The 21993-nt window shown below is 39.1% G+C and overlaps 1 protein-coding gene across 12 annotated transcripts in view; it reads right to left on the bottom strand.

Annotated features, from left to right (window-relative positions):
• MBNL2 (muscleblind like splicing regulator 2) overlaps positions 1-21993 on the bottom strand; it is a 180392-nt gene that overhangs the window by 107245 nt on the left and 51154 nt on the right. For 11 of the 12 annotated variants that reach the window (XM_054446385.2, XM_054446391.2, XM_054446394.2 and 8 more), the window contains exon 2: positions 18306-19081. In XM_054446385.2, coding sequence (XP_054302360.1) covers positions 18306-18479 — 174 coding nt within the window. In that variant the 5' untranslated portion in view covers positions 18480-19081. Of the gene's footprint in view, positions 1-18305; positions 19084-21993 lie in introns of those variants that run through there. The other variant, XM_063651064.1, reaches the window with a different exon arrangement.

Raw genomic sequence — 21993 nt, 5'->3', positions numbered from 1 at the left:
TAACATTTCAAACTGGCAATAACTGGGTGGTTAATAACTGGGTGGTTGTTGTTTTGTTTATAGTTATAGTTAATGACTTATAGGCTTCTGCATAGTTGGACACTGCAATTAGAATTGTCACAAGAATAAAAAGTCAAAGGGTGTAGAGCAGGTGCTTGATCTTTTTCTATCCTGACTTGGGAAATGTAATCTACGAGTTAACATAGTCTTTGTGCCTTATTTGAACATTGTATGACAAATGGAAACTCTAAGTAAGACCTTCAGGGATAGTTACTAGATTTATACACTGTAAGAACTGTTTCAGAGTAGGTGATATAAGAATTTCAAGTAATGTTTTCTAAATTTGGTCATGCAGCTACATCATTAGACAGCTTCTAAAGATCCCAGAATACTGGGATCCATACCCAGACCTACTGACCAGGTGCCTCCATAAGTCCCCAAAGGAATAGCATTTGGCAGCCACTGATATAGGGTAAATAACATGTAGATTTGTCTTCCCAGCTAGCTAAATTCTACCTAGCCTGTAATGCTCTCTGCTATGACATTTTTTGGTTGTTCTTGCAGCTAACACTTCCATTTTCTTAAAAAGTCTCTTCTGCTAATAACTGGAACACATGGTTTAGTATTTAATTGTAAATTCTGCATGGCTATCTGTCTCCTAGTTAGTTTATGAAATCCCTAAGAACAATAACTGAGTGTTACATTTCCATGTGTCTTGCAGGGAATATGGCACAATATTGAACAGAGTCATTGATTAATTGGTGAGGGGTTTTGGAAACAGTAGGAGAAAAAAGAAAATAAAGGAAGGTTAGATACAGAAGCGTAAGCTAGAAATAATATAAATATCAGAGAAACACAAGATTTCAAGATTAATTCAAATTAAAAATGAAATTCAATGAAATGAAGCTTACACGAGATGAAAAAGATATAATAAAGTTGAAAATAAAAGAATGAAACAAGATATATCAGGAAAGCATGAAGAAAAAAAGCAGGAGTGGTACATTCATGTTAAAGAATAAATTGAAGAAAACTGGGGACTCGGGAGAAAGGATGGGAAGGGGGTAAGGGATACAACACTACAAATTGGGTTCCGTGTATACTGCTCGGGTGATGGGTGTACCAAAATCTCACAAATCACCAGTAAAGAACTTACTGATGTAACCAAATACCACCTGTTCCCCAAAAACCTACGGAAAGAAAAAATTTTAAACAAAAACAAAAATAAAGAATATATTGAAAAAAAGGTTAATTGCATACTGATACAAGACAGAGCCATAAAAAAGCTATGAGACTCAGGAAATACTAAGCTCAGAACAACACAGTATCATTCTATGAAATGCAAAAATTGTTAGAAATACAAGCAAACATGTGAGGAGTATTAAAATTTCTTGCATCACCATAACTCTCTCGCAGGTCAAGGGGACAAAAATAAATAATTACAGGCACAAAGCACTTGAATTATTTAATGTTTGGATAAATATCTGCACGCTGATATAACCTGGTACCTAAAGAACAGGAAATGCATCTTCTCAAGTGTCATGTACCAGGTACAAACATTGATCATCATCTGCACCAAAAAATACTTCAGTGCATTTCTAAGGTAAAAACTGTACCTTTTTATTTTAATAATAAAATACTACCACAAACTATTACTAGAATTTCAAAGGAAAAAAAAACAAATTACTTGGATATTTTAGAAGTGGTTGCATAAATAATGACTGAGGCAGTCAAGCAAACTAGAAAATAACAAAAGTGAGAATATTATTTAACAAAAATCTGTAGGTTTACAGTCCTAAATACTTTAACAAAAAAAGAATTATGAGAACAGAACTAAATATTCTACTCAGAATTTATGGGCAAAAAGACAAAACAATTAAAAAGAACGCTGGAGAAAGGAAATAATAAACACAGAAGTAAAAATAATAATAATAATGATGATGAGATAAAATAATTTGTCCCTTGTAAAACTGGTAGCTAAGATCAAGAACAGGTCCTTCAAATAAAACAGACACACCTCTGGCAAATTTAATTTAAAAAATAAAAGGAAAACAAATAATTTATAAATTATCTATGTAGTCATATTTAGAGAGAAGACTGACTAGAGTAAAATAATTTTAAGTGATAAAATTGAAAATCTTAGTGAAATAAATAATTCCCTGAGAAAAATGTAAATCAAGATGAACTTAATGGAAGAAACCCTACAGGAAAATAAAGAAGAAATTGTACTATGTATCAAGAAGTGACAGTTACTTCAAGTGAAGATTTTAGAAATTTTGGAAGGACCTGGGGCTCACTGAGAGAGGAATTTGGATATCGACAACACTTTCTACAATTTAATTAAAGAAGTGGGCTTAAACTTCATGTAAAAATGAGCTAGATTTTTATTTAGAATAGAAATTGGAAATAAAAAACAATTCTAAAAAACAAATGATCAAATAGAACTTTCTGTTTAAAATGGCAAAGAAAAAGTTAAGGAGACTGGAGCCAGTCTTAAGACGAACCAAGAGAAATCTATTAGTGACGGGAGCTTCAATTACACAGGATATGTTTAGTAGGATTTTCTACAGAAGCAGTCCAAGGGAAGTCTGCTGAGATGATAAACCGTGTTCTCCCCAAGCTTTGGGTTTACACCCAGCTCCTGAGTGACTATGGCGAGAATGGCCTTAGAGAACACGAAGGGTAAAATGACCAGCAGTGCAAATGGGGCCAGGAGAGATGCCTACGTAAGAGGAAAGGGTCGTTCTCTCTTCGAGCAATCACTTTTTTTTTTGTTTGTTTGAGACGGAGTCTGGCTCTGTAGCCCAGGCTGGAGTGCAGTGGCGCGATCTCAGCTCACTTCAAGCTCCGCGTCGCGGGTTCACGCCGTTCTCCTGCCTCAGCCTACCGAGTAGCTGGGACTACAGGCGCCCGCCACCACGCCTGGCTAGTTTTTTTGTATTTTTTAGTAGAGATGGGGTTTCACCGTGTCCAGGATGGTCTCGATTTCCTGACCTTCTTATCCGCCTACCTCGGCCTCCCAAAGTGCTGGGATTACAGGCGTGAGCCACCGCGCCCGGCCCACTTTTTTTTTTTTTTTTTTTTTTTGGAGACGGAGACAGAGTCTCACTCTGTTGCCCAGGCTGGAGTGCAATGGCACGATCTCAGCTCACTGCAACCTCTGCCTCCCAGGTTCAAGTGATTCTCCTGCCTCAGCCTCCTGAGTAGCTGGGATTACAGGCGCATGCCACCATGCCCAGCAAATTTTTGTATTTTTAGTGGAGACGAGTTTTCACCATGTTGGCTGGGCTGGCCTCGAACTCCTGACCTCAAGTGATCCGCCCACCTCGGCTTCCCAAAGTGCTGGGATTACAGGCATGAGCCGTTGCGCCTGACCCGAGCAATCACTCTTGATGCCACAAAGGTAAAGAGCAAATGGAGATGGGATGTGTATTACTTGATCTTTTTAATAACCTGTCGTGACGCATCAGCTTTTCTAATATTAATAATTCTACCTGAGGTGGGCGGATCACGAGGTCAGGAGATTGAGACCATCCTGGCTAACACGGTGAAACCCGGTCTCTACTAAAAATACAAAAAATTAGCTGAGTGTGGTGGCGCACGCCTGTAGTCCCAACTACTCAGGAGGCTGAGGCAGGAGAATCACTTGAACCCGGGAGGCAGAGGTTGCAGTGAGCCGAGATTGCACAACTGCACTCCAGCCTGGGCAACAGAGTGAGACTCTGTCTCAAAATAATAATAATAATAATTCTACCTCAAAACATATTGTAAATCCACACATCTACTTACCTCTGCCCCCTCCACCCCAGCCGGGTGTCATTGCTAGTAATGTGAGTGATGCAGAGGCTTTTTTTAACCAACCACCTGGCCCTTCCTCCTCCTACCATCCCTCCTCCAGGCTGACTGGCCTTCCCATAAGACAGATCAGAGCCTGTCATCCCTGTGCTCAAATCTTAGTGCTGAGCATAACATTCAAACACCTACACAGTTTCTGTCTTACTCATGATGTCAGGCCTCTTGTTTCCAGGAATTGGCAAAGCGCATTCATCTCCAGGCTTAGAGCTTTTTCCCCTGCGTCTGGGAAGCCTTCCTCTCTTCTCCTTCAGGCCTCAGCTCAGAAAGCAACTCCTTGGAGAACACATCACAAGCCACCCTTTCTGTAAAAGTCTTCCCCCATCACAATGTTTTCTATCAGAGTACCTTGCTCCATTTCCTTTCTAGTAATTATCATAGTCGGTAAATAAATAATTGTTGGGTGGGAAAGGAGGGCTGTTTCTGCTGATTTTTTTTTTTTTTTTTGTCATTTCCCACTAGAATGAAAATCCCACGAGGTCAAGAAATTTGTCTGCTTTTATAACATGCTGTATTTCCAGTGGTGTGCCCACTGCCTGTCATACTGGGGCACTCCAAATTTCATAAATAAATCACACTTTTCACAAATTGTGATTATTTTATTAGTTTACTTTTGCTAAAGAGTAAACTGAGGCACGATAAAAATTTAGTGAGCTTATTTGAGCAAATAGTGATTCAAGAATTGGGTGGCTCCAAACCAGAACTGGTTTGGGAACTCCACAAGGGACCGCAATGGGGAGGCTTTTATAGGATAAACATGGAAGTAATGCAGGGAAAATATTTGACTGATTGCAGTTATACAGTTACCTTATTTGATCTATCCTGTTGGAAATTCCCTAGTTACATAATTGCACATTTGTTTGTTACTTCTGATTGGTTGGAGTTTAAGTTGTATTCTTCTTTAATATAGGCATTTACAAGAAATTGCTCAACTTAAGTTTTGCTTATGTTTGCAAATCAAGCTAGGTTAAGGTCACATCTGAGGTCTTGCTGGCTATGTCTGCTTATAGTTTCTTCGGGCCTGGTCTCCATTTTAATTTACTTTACCACTGTGTTGAAATATTGTTGATTCCCCCATTGGGCTGCAAGGTCCATGAAAGCAAGGTCCCCGCCTCTCCTTTGGTCACCAAACATAGTGCTTGGCACTTAATAGTGGCTCAATGATTATTTGTAAAACAAATAAATGAATAAAGAGATTTAAAGTTCCCTAGAAAGTGAAATGTCTTTCTCCTTGACTTTACATACCACTCAGAAGATTCTGGACCTACTAGAATTCTTCATTAAGAATTTTGTTTTCCTGGTATTTTCCAGCTATCCCAGCTTCTGTTAACAACCGAAAGTTAGCAGGAATGGGGGAGAGGCCATATGATTTAAATGCCTCCAATGAGGGCTGCTACTGATTAATTTTAGATCCCAAGCATCTGGGTCAATGCTAGTTTCATGGCAGGTATGCAAATGATTATTTTAGTATCATTATTAATGATTTTACTAAGAGCTGGGAGCACTTGAAATGTTCCTCCAAATGAGATCTGAGATGTAGACCAGATGGTCAATTTTTAAGAGCCTCCATATATTCTATTCTACTTTTCAACACGTAAGTTTTTATATTAAGATTGATTACTAATGTACCCAAGCACCCACATCACTATTCAGTAAAAAATTAGACACATTATATATTTTTTAAGAATACGAAATGCTCCATTGAGATGATAATAATCTAAATGAAATATAAACATCCCTGAAGTTGAATCTAGCCATTCTGTTTTGCTTTAACTAGGTTAAGGCCTCTAAGTCATTTTCTTTTTCTCCTTCCCCTGGCAATATATCATGTTCTACAGAGCTTAATATTGTGTGGGTACAACCTCAGGCATAAGAAAATGGTCTCATCAGTCTTAGCCCCAAAATGCTGTTTGGTCAGGCAGGATGGCTTAGGTAAGTTTGATCACAAATAAATATGTCAATATATACTCATTGCCTGAATCCCAAAGGTCAGTGCTCAGGGGAGGATTTGTCCTAGGATTATCAGTTTTATTCTTCTTGGTCATGATGGTGCTGAGAAAGACTAATATACACTGGACTGTAATCTTTGAGCCAGAGGAAATTGAATCAAACCAAGTGGAAAGAATGTGCTATTTAGTATTAGCAGGGTCAGTTAATGGAAAAATTGTGAAATAGGTGAAGTTCATCATTGATCTAACTCCTGCAGAAGAAACCTGGTCTCCCCAGTCCCAGGGGTGTGCCCGCTGGCCTTTGTTTAGACCTTGGCATTTTCCACTGGCTTCTCTCGGTTTCTTGGGGACTTGATTATGTGCACTGAAAAAAAGCCATTCTAGGTTTCCAGGTTTCTGATTGGGCTCTTTCCTTCCCCACCCTCAAATGGATATTAGCTTATTTGATGGATCAAGCTGTCCTCATTTGCTAACAGAAAACGGCTTGAGGAACTTCTTGGGTCCTCTCAGGTAACATGTGGATTTCACAATGACTTTCTTATGACAAAACTCTTGCAGTGTGTATGACTCAAATGAGTGAGTCTGCTGGTGTGGATTTCAGTCCAAGTAGTATGGACAGATAGATCCCTGCCTTTGAATTTTATGAAGCAGTAATATATAATAAAAAAGAGTGAGAAACTGACATAGAGTTGCCCGTTTATTTTTTCTTTTTGACAAGTAAAGGCATTATGGAAAAAGAACAACAAGACTCACCTACTAAGACAATCATTTTATAAAAGAAATAAACATAGGCTGGGCATGGTGGCTCATGGCTGTAATCCCAGCACTTTGGGAGGTCGAGGCGGGTGGATTGTTTGAGGTCAGGAGTTTGAGATCAACCTGGCCAACATCGTGAAACCCCATCTCTACTAAAAAAAAAAAAAAAAAAAAAAAAAAACACAGAAAATTAGCCAGGCCTGGTGGCAGCACCTGTAATCCCAGCTACTCAGGAGGCTGAGGCAGGAGAATCGCTTGAACGCAGGAGAATTGCTTGAATCCAGGAGGCGGAGGTTGCAGTGAGCCGAGATCATGCCACTACACTCCAGCCTGGGCAACAAGAGTGAAATTCTGTCTCAAAAAAAAAAAAAAAAAAAAAGGAAAATAAAAAATATAAAGAAATAAACATAATAATCAGAGGAATAAGAAGAAAACAATCTTGGAATAAAAAGCAACGTTTTATAGAAAATTACAGCTAGATTGGGGGAATAAGTTCTAGTGTTCTATATCACTGTAGGATGACTGTAGTTAACAATAATATATAAACTATAGTTTCAAATGGCTGGAATATTGAATGTCCCAACACAAAGAAATGATAAATGTTTGATGGATATGCTAATTGCCCTGATCTGATCACTATATATTATATGCATCAAAACATCACTATGTACCCCACAATATATGTCAATTTAAACAAACAGCCTTTAAATTGAATGAATTTACCTTAATGAGAAAAACGTATTTCAGTGTCCTTATTTCACAGCATACTAGTGAAAATTTTATCAAACACCAGCATCAGTCTAGGGCCAAGTTTTTGGGAACGGTGAAGTTTCCCAACAAGCCAATCCATGAATTTTAATAGCTCTAGCTGACACCTGTGAGCAAGTCTCCATGTGACCTGCTTTTAGGACAGCTATACACAGGAGTGAGCCTGCAACACCTTTTGAGTTGTAAACCAAAGAGCCTTCTTTGTACAAAGCCTGTAGCACTGATGTTTTTCTGTTTGTACATTAATGGGAAAAACTGAGTAATAGGCATCCAGAAAAGCAATTTGAATTTTATTGGAACAGTTAGAATCTAAAAATTTAGGATATAAGGATATATTTCTTCACTAGCAAGTATGGGTGTACAGCCAGTAGCTTCCAGGCACAGGGATACAACAACGCGGTCCCTGCCTCCCAGCCTTACATTCAGCGGAGGAAACAAAGTGGAGAGACACAGTAGATAGACAGCATCACGTAAGGATAATTCCAGGGGTGCTTTTGTGAGCAAACATGACATTTAAGCAAAGACCAGACTAACATGAAGAACTGAGGCTTGCAGTTCCCTGGAAGAAGAGCATTCCTGGTGGAGGGAACAGCCAGTGCCAAGGCCCTGAAGAATAAACAGGCCAGTGTGGCCGGAGCACAGTGCAGGGGGCCAGGGGGCAGGTGGCTGATCTGTGGGGCCAGAAATGCAACAGGTGCCACATCACATAGGGCCTTAAGGGACTTTGAATTTCATAAATGAAATGGAAACTACTGGAAGATTTTGAGCAAGAGACTGACATGCTGTGACTTATGTTTTAAAAGGATCACTGAGTGCTAGAGTACAGAAATGAGAGCTAGTAGGCTACTATAATAGTCTATATGAGACACGATGGTGGTTTGGACTGGGGTGGTCATGACAGAAGTGATGAAAAGTGCTCTAGTTTAGGATCTGTTTTGAAGACAGAGAGAACAGGACTTTTAATGGATTGGATATGGCAGCAACGACAAGAGGAGAATGAAGGCGGGTTTCAAGGTGTTTGATCTGATCCACCCAAGGAATTGTACCATCTACTGAGAATGGGTCCAATGAGAACAGTAGGTTGAATGGGGAATTAAAAAGTTGTTAGTGGACACATTAAATTTGAGATGTCATTAAATAAATATCCAAGTAGATATGTCAGGTAAGCAGTTGAATACATAAGACTAGAGTTAAGGAGAGAAGTCAGGGCTGAGATAGAAATTAAGAAATATTTGGCATCTAGAAATGTTTATGGTCATTGGATTGGATAAAGACATGTGGCAGGCCAAGTGTTCTGGTGGCTGCTCCAGCAAGTACAAAGGCTTTAAGGCAAGAACGTGTTTGGTGAGTTCTAAGAAGAGTAAGGTGCCACCATGGATGTGTAGAGAAGATGTTCAAGGACTAAGTCTGGAGAGAGTCCAGTATTTAGAGGTCAGAAGGAAAAAGATTCAGGAAGGGAGACAGAAGAGTGGCCAATGAGGTGAGGGGAAAACCGGATGAGAGTGAATCACCAAACCAGTGTGAATACAGTCTTTCAAGGATGATTAAGAGCAGTTGATAAATTCACTGTGCCCTCAATGATCTCTATTGATGGAAGAAGCAATGTATGCTGTTATATTCCCAGTGTTTAGGAGCACGTGATCAATATGTATTTGTTTATTTCAGAGGTTAAATATGGCAGTCTACTGGCTGAATCCATCCTGAAGATGTGTTTTATTTGTACTCCAAGGATTAAAAAGATTTTAATTGATCACCAAGATTCAGAAATTGGGAAACATCACACCAAAATTTGAATTTCTGTTTCTGTTTAACAATTAATTATTCAGATTATCACAAGGCAGGCAACGGCTGTCTATTGCTGAGTGGCAGCTGCTGTCGTTAAAGGGGTCATGAGCTCCTCAGTTAATTTTCTGCTGTCTCCAGCAATTCCTGCGTCTCTCCAACATGGAGAGCTGAGTCATTTGTTCATATCACCTTCCTGGTTCCTTTTTATTTGCCCCCTTTTGTTTAGTTAATGAAAGAATGAATGAATGAATGAGTGAGCTAAAGAATATTTGCTTGTGAGACACTGGGATCCCAGAGAGGTGAAATGATATAAAGTTACATGTGACAAAGCCAGGGCTCAGATGCAGATTCCCAGGCCAGAGCTTTTTATTTTAAATCTTTGCTTCCTATTGTGTCATTTTTTAAAATCCTAAAATATAAACAAAAGTTTGACTGAAAGAAGGGTACTGACAAAATGCTGACTATTTTCATTTTTAGAAAGAATAGAATATTACACAAATCCTGTAACATGATAAATATTTCTTTCTCCTTAAACCTTAATAATAAATGGTTTCATAAGAACTGATACATCAACTAACAAAAGTTAGCATCACTGCCCAGAGCAAAATGAGTAAAAACAAACCTATTAAAAAATACAATTAAAACAAACATTAATATTGTACTCCATTCATTTATAGGTGAAAATAAATGTTGCTATTTTTCTCCATGAATTATTTTTACATGTTTTAACCAAAGAATGTTGTAATCATGGAATGCCAGTTTGTCATCATTCCTTCTTCGATTCAGTACCAAAGACTTTCTGGAGTTTTGCAAGCCTCCTCTCTCTTGCCAAATCCGATCATTAGAATTGAATTAGACTATAGTGTCGAATTTCTGATGTTTTCTAGGTGTATATATTATTTTAATGGGTTGAATTGTGTTCCCCCAAAATATATGTTGAAGTCCTAACCCCCAGTTCCTCAGAATGTGACTTTATTTGGAAATAGGGTAGTTGCAGATGTAATTTAAGATGAGGTCATACCAAGGAAGGGTGGGGCCTTAACCCACTATAACTGATGTCCTTTTAAGAAGGAGAAATTTGACCACAGACTCAAACACCAGGAAGATAATGTGAAGGGAGACATACAGCAAGATGGCCATCTGAAGAGGGAGGTAGAAATTGGAGTGATGCTGCCATGAGCCAAGGAACACACAGTGCTACCAAAAGCCAAAAGAGGCAAGAACTGGTTTCCACCCCTCTCCCCTAACTTCCCCAACCCCAGGGGCTTCAGAGGGAGCGTGGCCCTATCAGCACTTTGATTTTGGACTTCTGGCCTCCAGCTCTGAGAAAGAACACATTTCAGGTGTTTTAAACCACACGGTTTGTGGTAGTTTGTTGTGACAGCCCTAGGAAACTGAAACAGAGATTATCTTGTCTAACTCTAAATTGTAAACTGGGCTAGAATGTAGGCATCCTGCTGGAGGACGCTGTCTCCAGGAAAGGGGCTTTCTCTCTCCAGGAAAAGGGCTTTCTCTATGGCGCATATGTGCCATCCCTAAGTGAGACATTTGGAGGTGCCTGATGACCCGAAAATCCTCACTCCTTTGCTCACTCAAGGCACTGAAACTGATTCCACCTGCTCTTAGGGAGTCACGGTTCTGCTTTTATCCTGAAAGCTGCATGTTTCTGTTTCCTTAGCACAGAATATCTTGGGTATTGGGAGGAATTTGGTGCTACTCTTGACTCTGGGCAAATTTGTAAAGTAACCCAAAGATTTTTTTTTAATGATCCTCAGGCCTTCTTAAATGTTTCAGACTTCTCTTAAGATGAAGATTTCTTAACTTGCAATGTATAGATAATTTTTAGAAGCAAACTTGAAACCCTGCAGGTTGTTTGAAATAGTCTGTGAGTATGGATACTTTTCTGGGTAAAGATTTCTTAGTTTTGATTAATTCTTAAAATACTTCCCTACAACCTGTAAAACAACAACAAAAAAGAAAGGACCAAGAGTTTGGGCCATAGTGTCAGGTTTTGTGCCTGGGGAACAAGGCACCCAGGGGTGGGGGTGGATTGTAGCAGGAAGGCAAGAGTTTGGATTTAGAGATGTGGCACTGGAGGTGACAGTGGGCCATTGAGATGGGGATGTTCAGTAGGTAGTTGTAGCCACGGTGGTGGCAAAGCGAGGGCACACACCCAGATTTGGAATTCATTGGCACAGACGTGGGAAATGAATGCATGAAAGCAGATAAGCTTTCAGAGCTGATGACTGAACCTGAACTAGGAAAGGCTGATCCTAAGTCTTGGGGAGCATCCACACTGAGGGAGCAAGGGGAGGAAGAGGTGGCATTAGAGGGAAAGTAGGAAGGGCAGTGAGCGTGGTGAAAGAACTAGGAAAACAACACAGGCAAAAAGTAGCAGGAGAGAATTCTCCCCGAATGACCAAACCTGCAAAATGAAACGGAGATGTTAAAGGAAATAGTGAACGACATAAAAGGAAGGTTTTGGTCTGGAGATCACTGATGGAGCAGCACTAGGTCCATCTGGAAAAGTTGTAAGGGTTTCTTTGTTCATGTCTGCATTCTCCGGGGATGACTGCACTTCTGCTCTGTGCCAGATACCACGCTAGGTGCTGGGGCACAATAAGTGAGACACAATCCCATCTTTCAGATGGGATTTCTGGGCTCTCACTGGGCATGGATTTTCAGGAGTAAATTATGACACGAAGTCTGAATAGTGTCCAGAGAGGGTGCACAGGGGAAGTGGTTGATATACCCAGAACAGCTGAAGCCAAATGAAAGAGAGATGGACTTGTTTTCAGGAAGTACAATTGGTGGGTCCAAGAATCTTTAAGCATGAACCTGCCTGCACTCCGTTGCATTATAAAACTGACTTATGCATTTCAGAATCACATGGGCACACACACACACCAACAATGCCTTGGACGAAAACCGTTTTTGTTACAGAGATTTAGTAGGTGATGGTATAATATTTATATACAGACAAAAACAGAAACAAATACAACATATGCCTTACTTTCTCTTGTAGTGTCTCTGTCTTTTAAAGATTGAAATTTCTGCTATCTAAACAGGTTTACTCCTGGGAGCTTCTATTTTAGAATGGTTTTTGACTTTTTTTTTTTTCTTGAGATGAAGTCTTGCTGTGTCCCCTAGGCTGGAGTACAGTGGTGCAATCATGGCTCGCTACAACCTCAACCTCCTGGGCTCAAACAATCCTCCTGTCTCAGCCTCCCAAGTAGCTGGAATCACAAGTGCATGCCACCAGAACTGGCTAATTTTTAAAATTTGTCTGTAGAGATGGGGTCTCACTATGTTGCCCAGGCTGATCTTGATCTCCCAGGCTCGAGGAATCCTCTTGCCTTTGCCTTCAAAAGTGCTGGGACTGCAGGTGTGAGCCACTGCACTTGGCCTAGAATGTTTTTTTTTTTTGGACCTCAACATGCTAGTCTTGTTAAACATGAATATTATTAAGCTTTTAAGAATTTTGGAATTAACCACATCAGTGATTTTCAGTAAGAACAGTTACGAGAAGGGAATAGATAGTGCTGGCTGGGAGCCACACTTACCTGGAGCGAGGCCCTTTCTCCACCATTCATGAGTTTGGTAGTCACAGTGAGTTACTTAAATTTTTGAACCTGTATCCACATCTATAAGGGTGATTTAATCATATTTACCTGACAGAGTTATTGGAATAGATAATGCATGAAAAGTACCTGGCATATAGTAGGCTCTATGTTACTGCAATGATTACTATTGATAATAAACAATTTGTCTGAGATTATATTTGCAAATCAGGCCAAAATTAATAACTTAGAAAATACTCAAACAATTTCTGCAAAGAATTCACTGCTATTAAGGAGCTCAGCAGCAATTTAAGAACATGAACTTAAAGTCTTGGCAAATTACATACTGCCATCAGCTAAATTACAGACAGCATCCCATAGGTAAATGAGCAACTTACACTTGACATCTTTGAAATTTAGACAGACAAGGAGGGTAGAAAAAAAGTAGTTTCTGCATCACATGCAGCTTGAATTACCCTGAAGAGGAAATCAAATTATTTACTTGAAAATTTGTCAATGTTGTATTATACTTGCAGAGTCTTGAAATTCCTACACAGAACTCCCTGATTTTGAAATCTACTGAGGTACTGACACCGGGGCAGTAGCACATGGCTGTACAGGTTGTCCACTGCACAATTCCAGGGGGTGTCAATCACACAGACTGTGATGAGAAAGGCACCCCTAGAGTGCAGTGCACCCCTGTACAATCAAATCCAGCAGCCCTATCTGAGAGGCTTGAAAACTTTCCTGATGAACATGGAGAACATGCAATTCAACAAATATTTATTGAGCATCTGTTATGTATGAGACACTGTTCTAGGTTCCAGGAATACAAGAGTGATCACAATAGACACGGTCCCTGTCCACATAGAGCTTATGTTCTAGCAGAGTGGAGGAAGCAGACAGATAATAAACCAATAAACAAGTAAGCATCTCTCATATCAAATGCTGGTGTTAGGGGGAGCAGTAAAGCCAGGTGAGAAGGAAATGGGATCCCAGCAATGGCAGCATTACTATTTGAAATAAGTTGGCAGAAAGTGTTCACTCACAAGTTGGCATTTTTAATCAGAAACCTTAAGGAAACCAGGTAACATGCTGTTTGTGTGGCTGAAGCAAGAATATTCCAAACAGAGGAAAGAGCAAGTGCAGACGCCCTAAGGCAAAGCCTGCTTGGCATATTCAGGGTAGAGCAAAGATGCGTGGCTGGAGTGGGTTGGAGGGAGTGGTGGCGATAGAAATGAATTCAGGTGGCGGGAGGGGGAAACAGATCTCATAGGGCCTAGGCAGCCTTTGCAGTGTTGCTCTTTACTCCGAGTGTGGTGAGAAGCCACTGGAAGATCCTGAACAGAGCAGTGACATCATCTGATGCAGGTGTTAAAAAGGATCTCACTGTACTTGAAATGAATTTTTATTACAAAAGATTGTCTAAATTTCTAAAAATTGTCTAAACAATTTTCCCCCATACTCTGAGTGTTTTCAACCAAAATTAGCAATCCTATTTTTAAAATTGTGTCCCTTTTTAAAGCTGAGTGTGAATTCAAATGTTTAAGCAAATAAATACTTCCTGAAAGTGGTAAATACTGACACTTTTAGTCTTAATAAGCATTAAAGTTAATTTATGCACTCCCTTCCTGATGTTCAATTTGCCAAATGGTTCAGATTAATTCCTATCAATCACAGGAAAAAGAATCTGGAAACAAAAATCTCAAACATGTTAGCTGTGAGGGAAAGCGTTTCATGGATCGTAAAAGCATCAGAGACATGGTTAACGTGGTCAAGGTCTCTGCTCCGAGGGAGATGATTGCTCATAAAACAGTTTGCATTTTGTCAAGTTAACCTAACTCGTGGAACACAGCATTCTGGAATGTGACCTGGCCTTCCAGAAAAATTGTTAAACAATGTCTACTGTTCATAATAATACTGAAACTTCCAAAAAAATCACAGCCGCTTGTATGCTCATTGTTTTACATAAAATGCAATGAGGTATGTGAATAACGCACAAATTCCACAGTAGGAACTGTGCTATATTTTCCAAAATGTCTTCTACAAATGCATTTATATATGTATAATTCTCATGCTAAAGAACTCAGCAAATCACTTTCCACCAACAAATTTAGTACATACTTACGGAAAAGTTTAACATATAACAACAATTAAAAAAACTCAGATTGACTTGTCCCCATACTGATAGGCTAACATAGATTCCTTTCGCAGTTATAAATAAACTGTCCACAGTGTTTGCACAACATATCTTGTAATAAATAACAAAAATATTGTGTCCCCCAAATCTTTTTTCTTGTCATGACTAATTTGTATAATTGAGGTACTATCATTCACACAGTTAATTCTTAAAAGTTTGGACTTGTTAAGAGTTGGGCAGAAGATCTTGCCTTTAAAGCTAGTCATCAAAATCAGTGGCTATCCTGGGATACTTTATTACGAAGGGAAAGAAACTAATATTGCCAGGTCCTAACTTGTTCTGTCCTGGGCTAACCATGTGGGATGCCACAGGTCAGGTAGTCTTTGAAGTAACCTTATGAAGTGGGAATTATATCGATTTTATATAAGAGAAAACTGAAGCCAATGAGATAAAATAACTCGTCCCAAGTGATGAAGCTTGCCTAGGTCCCAGCCAGGCATAGTCAAGCCCTGGTCCTTCTGATTTCAAAGCCCTTGCTGCTTCTCTGTATTGCACACTGATTACAAGTGCACGCTGGTTCTCTCTGTTGCACACTGAGCAACATCGTCTTTTTTAAATCTATTATGAAATAAAGTTAAACAGCTTCATAATTATCATTGTCATTATTTTTCTTTTTAGCTACTATTTTTTGGTCTGTCCTGTGGAAAGAGCTTGCAATCCTCACAAGAACCTTGTAAGGTGAATCTGCCAGCATGTTGCTACAGACCATGCTTACTTCAGCCAGTTTCTCTGCTGAATATCCTCCTTTTACTGATGAGGAAACCAAGTCAAGAAGTCATAAATGACACACCCAAGACTGGGAAGTGGTTAAACGGGTATTTAGACTCAGGTCTATTTTACTCCTGTGCCTGTGGGCCGTTTTCACATTCTTTTCAGTTGGACAGTTTTGAAAATGTGCAATGTTGCACTCAAATTAAATAACCTGAAATTTTACAGTTCTGAAAGGGAACTGATGACTTGAGGCACTATGTAACTATGCTTCAACACCTCAAAAAGGCTCCACCAGGCACTTCTGAAAATGAATATTTTAAGGCCCTTTTTTACTGAATGGTGTTCAACATTCTCACAACTTGGCTCATGTTTTTATGCTGAACAAATGATTCATGACCCTTTATTCTGGGGGCTGGATTCCTTGAATCCAAAGCGATGTGATGAATAACAAGGATCTAGGCGTTGTTGCCCAGTTGATAGTCACAAAATACTTGGCCTTAATAAGTCAGGAATGATTTTCCCCATATTTCTCGAATTACATTAAAGAATATAAGGTTTTTAAAAATCTGGCAAAAATTGTGGTGTTTAATATTAAATATCCAACTGGAGAAGGCTTGGATTAATAAGATGGAAAAATTGGGGATGACCTGAAAAATTAATTTATCATCACTGACCTGTTTTCATATCTTGAAGCTTTTATGATCTAGTTTTATATCTACACTGCTATTTATTTATTTATTTATTTATTTTTTGAGACAGAGTCTCGCTCTGTCACCCAGGCTGGAGTGCAGTGGTGCAATCTCGGCTCACTGCAACCTCCGCCTCCTGGGTTCAAGTGATTCTCCTGCCTCAGCCTCTCAAGTAGCTGGGATTACAGGCATGCACCACCATGCCCTGCTAATTTTTTGTATTTTTAGTAGAGTCAGGGTTTCACCATGCTGGCCAGGCTGGTCTCAAACCCCTGACCTCAGCCTCAGCTAATTTTTTGTATTTTTAGTAGAGTCAGGGTTTCACCATGCTGGCCAGGCTGGTCTCAAACCGCCCACCTCAGCCTCCCAGAGTGCTGGGATTACAGGTGTGAGCCACTGTGCCCAGCCTACACTGCTTTTTCATAGCGAATGTTTCTTTTGCTGATGATCATAGAGGCAAATACAGACTTGTTTTACTTTTTTGACTAAAGGCAAAATAAATACTAATATATAACCATGCTTGTACTGTTATAGTTTATATGAATTGTGATTTATCCATCTATTGATTTCCATTTTAGGCAAAACAATTCCTCATTTTAAAGTCTAGTCTAATAAACCTTTTATGATAAAAAGGAATAAAATAGGAGTAGGTATTGATGTAGATTACAGATCTAATTTGTCAAAATTTTACCCTTAAAAGAGTTTTGTTGGGTCAGAAATACATTTTCCCGCTTTGAGTGTATTGACAAATTTTCCCTTTAAGATATATTAAAACTTAAATATATAGTTTGAAGTCTTATAAGAATTATAAATTTTGACCTGTGTCTTACAAGACATAATTTTTTACTTAAGACAAAATTCTCTCAAAGGACAACTCAGTCTCTTTAACACCCAAGAATAGGCTAGGGTCACTATTTTGTAAACTAACAGCTCTATAATTTCTCAAATCATATGTCAAGAACACTGATAAACAATTTTCTTAACTGTTTGGTAAACTTGCTGAAGTCTTGCAAAGATGTAAACACTGAGCTCTTTTAACTTACGCGCCTTACTTATTGCTCCTGGAAACATTATTATTATGCCTGTAGGACTGCCCTAGACAATCTCAGATTCATAATGTTAGGGCTAAATACACCCCACAGCATTATGGGTTAACTCATGCCACTTCTAGATCTGTCATTAAATTCTCTCCATCCTCCTAACTCCACCCAACTCAGTATATGACTCAGATGCCTTGAATCTCCAAAAACATTTCTTGAAACAGTCTGTTGGAAACCACCTCTCTTCTATGGACTCCATAGAAATGTTTTTGCTGTCTGTTCCTCCCACAAGGCATGTGTCCGCTTCTTCTTGCATTGTAGATACTTGCTGATATGCTGTATTTTCCCTGCCAGACAGTAAGCTCATCAAGGGTGCCATCTGAATCACTTTAGTTTCTTTTGTCATATAACTCACATGAAGTAGATTCTCAAGTATTGAGTATTGAATGTGTACTCAATAATTACAATGTGTACTTAATAATTGAATGTGTACTTAATTGAATGTGTACTTAATAATTTCTGTTAGCCATGACACATTTTCGAAGAAGCGTTTTAGGAAGTACTCGGTCAAGGGAAAAAAAAAAATAAAGAGCCATAAGAATAGAAAACTCTTCAAGAGCTAAGCCAGAATAACTGGCACTTAAAAGTGACACATTCAATTTCTTCACCTTTATATAACCTCTAGAAGATCAAATGTTGATAAAATATTTATCTTCAGTTGTCACAAGCCAGACTTTGATTTAAAACTCTTGGGTACATGAATGTCATGCCAGACCAGAAATACATCATCATGTATTTTTAATTTAAACATGGGTATGTAAAAAATTTATATATGCCTGATATGAAAAAATTTGAGTGAAAAATCTCCCAACAGTCACCACAAACAAGAAAATAGAATCTAAAAGCAATTTTTAAACTTCTGTAAAAGTGCAATGAAAAGCCTTCTGTTTGCAAGTCCAATGTGGTATTGAAATGACACATAAAACACATTCTCTTACCTTTAGGGAATCAAAGCAGGCAATTACTCTTCCATTTTCAACCTGACAACTTTTGGGGGGATGAGCAAATTTGCATTCTTCATCAGAGCGTGAGCATGTTCCTCTTTGAAACTGTCTGCAGACTTCTAATGTCAGCCATTTTGTATCTCTGACTGGGGCAACGTTCAAAGCCATGGTGATAAAGTAATTTGGGCTGTTTGTTTCTGTTAAATGATGAAATCAATCCAAGTTCTAATGATTCCAAAACTACTGTTGTGAAAACTCCCACATGTAAGTCTGAAGGTGAGTGATAAATTGCTTAGTGAAGTCCAATCCAAGGAACAGGATGATGAGAGAGTGTATGGACAGGCAATCACTCATCAATCAATATGTCCCACTTGAAGATGGTGGGCCGCAATAAAAGCATGCTCAGTGTCATCTCTGGCTTTCAACGTCAGAGTCTCTTGACTGTTTTGCAGATACAGCTGTTATTAATAAAGTGACTTCAATATCATGGCACTCCTTGGGAGAATATTTAATGCTGACGCTCACAGCTATTGACGATGTTGGAAAATAAGACACTCAGATGTTCATATTTTAGCAGGACTTTTTCTTTCCCCCTTTTAAATTCTGAAATTAAGCAATTGGCAAAGTCAGACAACTGAGGTATCTTCATCCACTCATAAGGTCAGGGTAAAGTGTACTTGACAGAAGAGCGGGATGTGAATACAAAGAAAGCTCCCAAGCTGCAGTTTCCAGCAAAAGTGACTTCACACAGGCACTTTTAAATGATAAACCTGCAAAACAGAAATGAAATATTAACCTTTACACAAACTCAATGGAATCAACACTTCAACGAACTATTGAACTCTTATCTAGAATTTGCAAAAGCAGTTTAGAGCTTTGAGCTTTGAGTATAGTGAGAAAAGTTATGCATTAAAGAAAAAAAAAGAATATGCAACGGAAACCGTATTGCAGAATTGTCTAGGCAGCAGTCCAAAAGTTAGGAATGACTCAAACAGATGAGTGTGGCAGACACAATAATTAGGCCTTCTGAAACAATCCCATCTAATGTGCTTAATCACCAAAACAGTGTATTAGGACTGTGGCTTCCAATTAATTTCACATTTAGGCCACTGATTTTATTGTTGGGAATGCTATAAACAATTATTTGGGATGTGTCCCTCCTATGTAATAAAGATATTGTCATTTTGGATGAAGTGTGGGCTCTTTCTTCTTTATGTTCTTCCTAGTTTACAGAGATGTGGACTTGGAGATGGGTAGGTAGGATCCTCTTGATATTTTTTCTCAGGTATCTTGATACTTCCTCTCCACCATGACTTACCTAATGTTTATCTTCCTATTTACACTGCAAGCATTCACAGGGCAAAGACTATTCTTTATAGTTTTCATTTCTGTATTCCCAGTGCCTTAGTCTATGACGTATATTAGACCCTCAAGAAATATTTATTGACCAATTTAACTGATGACTAAGTGCAGGAATGTAAATTAGCTTTAGTTGAGTTCAGTTTAGTTTTTAACTGAGTCATAATCTAAAAACGCTCTGTAGTATGGAATGCTGGAGTTAAAACACATGGCTACAACAAAAATATATTCAGTAAGTTCAGATGTCTAAAATAAGCACCTTCAGTTTCTTTTAACTTTTTCAAGGGTTATGAAATCATTAAACATTAAATTCCAGTTACTGGGACAAGCATGAATAAAGGACTAAAGTCCAGAAGTTGATTATTTTCATAAATAGGATATGCCACAAATGACCTTACATACTTGCTGAGCCTTGATGTCTTTCTAAAAAATTTATACCTAAGAAGAACTTAATGAAGACTGGAAGTAGATAATTTTAAATTGGCAGGTACCAAATAAATTCAGAGAGCAATAATTTTTTTTTTTGAAATGGAGTCTTTCTCTGTCGCCCAGGCTGGACTCTGTCACTCAGGCTGGAGTGCAGTAGCGCGAACTCAGCTCACTGCAACCTCTGCCTCCTGTGTTTAAGCGCTTCTTGTGCCTCAGCCTCCTGAGTAGCTGAGCCTACAGGCGTCTGACACCACGCCTGGCTAATTTTTGTATTTTTAGTAGAGACAGGGTTTCATGGCTTCACCATATTGACCAGGCTGGTTTCGAACTCTTGACCTCAGGTGATCCGCCCACCTCAACCTTCCAAAGTGCTGGGATTACAGGCGTGAGCCACCGTGCCCAGCCCAATAATTTTTAAGTGGTTCACAACTGTTCCCTTAAAAAGTATGTCCCCAAATCAACTAAGTTTATTTAACTCTGGGTAAACCAAGCCAGACGAGCTTCCTTGCATTAGGGCTTTTTAAATTTTTTAAGTTTTTTTCTTTTTTTTGAGACGGAGTTTCACTCTTGTTGCCCAGGCTGGAATGCAGTGGTGTGATCTTGGGTCACTGCAACTTCCGCCTCCTGAGTTCAAATGATTCTCCTGCCTCAGCTTCCCGAGTAGCTGGGATTACTGGTGCCCACCACCATGCCCAGATAATTTTTGTATTTTTAGTAGAGGTGGGGTTTCACCATGTTGGCCAGGCTGTTTTCAGACTCCTCACCTCAGGTGATCCACCCACCTTGGCCCCCCAAAATGCTGGGACAACAGACGTGAGCCACCGCGTCTGGCCTGCAATAGGGCTTTTCTTGGCTGCTGTGTCTGATGGGTCCCTTATAAGGAGGAAGCCTCAATGGTGTCTCAAGCTTATCTGATGATGGAACATTTATTTAAGCAGGACATCTCTTGGAACTGGTGGGAATTGCTACTTCATCCCAATAATTCTTTTACATTTTAATAAAAGTGTTTGCATGAGTTATAATTGCATGCGCATTTAAGGAAGTTGGCAATCTTGAAAGCTATGACACATAGCAAACTTCAATTATAAAATATTTGAGGGATCCAGGCAGGCTCCTGCATGTCTGTTTGGCAACGTTGTGTTCACAGAAGCTAATATCAGCTAGCTTAAGCTAGGGAGCTTAAGAAGATGAGTTTAATAACCAAATTTAATATGGGTTGGGTTTCATAGACCAGCCTGGACTTGTATCTTTATTACCTCAACCTGCACCTCTGGCTCCCATGGAGAACAAAGGATGAGGAAAGCAAAGGACAAGGACATATTTCTGCCTGCATCAAGGGAGATGAGGCACCAATGACAAGGATATTTCAAAGGATGGGCTGAATACACTTAGTGTTTGAAAAATATTACATAGAGTCCCCAAATCCTCAGTACCAAGCCCCAAGGTAGATGCTCAACCTCAAAGGCAGCAGAGTCTCTCCCAAGGGCTCCTATGGAGGAAAAGAAAGAGGTAAACATAGGTACTGTTGCATAGATGGCAAGAATAATTACTCAGATGTTCCTAAAAGTTCTCCAGGAGCTATGCTTCCAATGCAGTTCAGTGAATGCTGTACATTTTTATTCATACTTATAGGTAAGAAGCCTTTTTCATTCCTCCTGGAAGAAACATATATTTTTTCCCCTGGGAGAATTTCCATTTCAACTTACTATGAAAATCCCACCAGAATTCAGATGATCAGACTCTACCAAGATACACTTGCTTAAAATTAAGTATTTATTTGAATTGACAAAAATTGTATAAGATTGTTATGTACAAATGATATTTTGAAATATGTATGCATTGTGGAATAGCTAAATTGAGCTAATTAACATATGCATACTTAGCATTTTTTAGT

The sequence above is a fragment of the Pongo pygmaeus genome, chromosome 14 (assembly GCF_028885625.2).
Source record: "Pongo pygmaeus isolate AG05252 chromosome 14, NHGRI_mPonPyg2-v2.0_pri, whole genome shotgun sequence".
NCBI lineage: Eukaryota > Metazoa > Chordata > Mammalia > Primates > Hominidae > Pongo > Pongo pygmaeus.
This window is presented reverse-complemented; position numbering and strand designations above follow the sequence as displayed.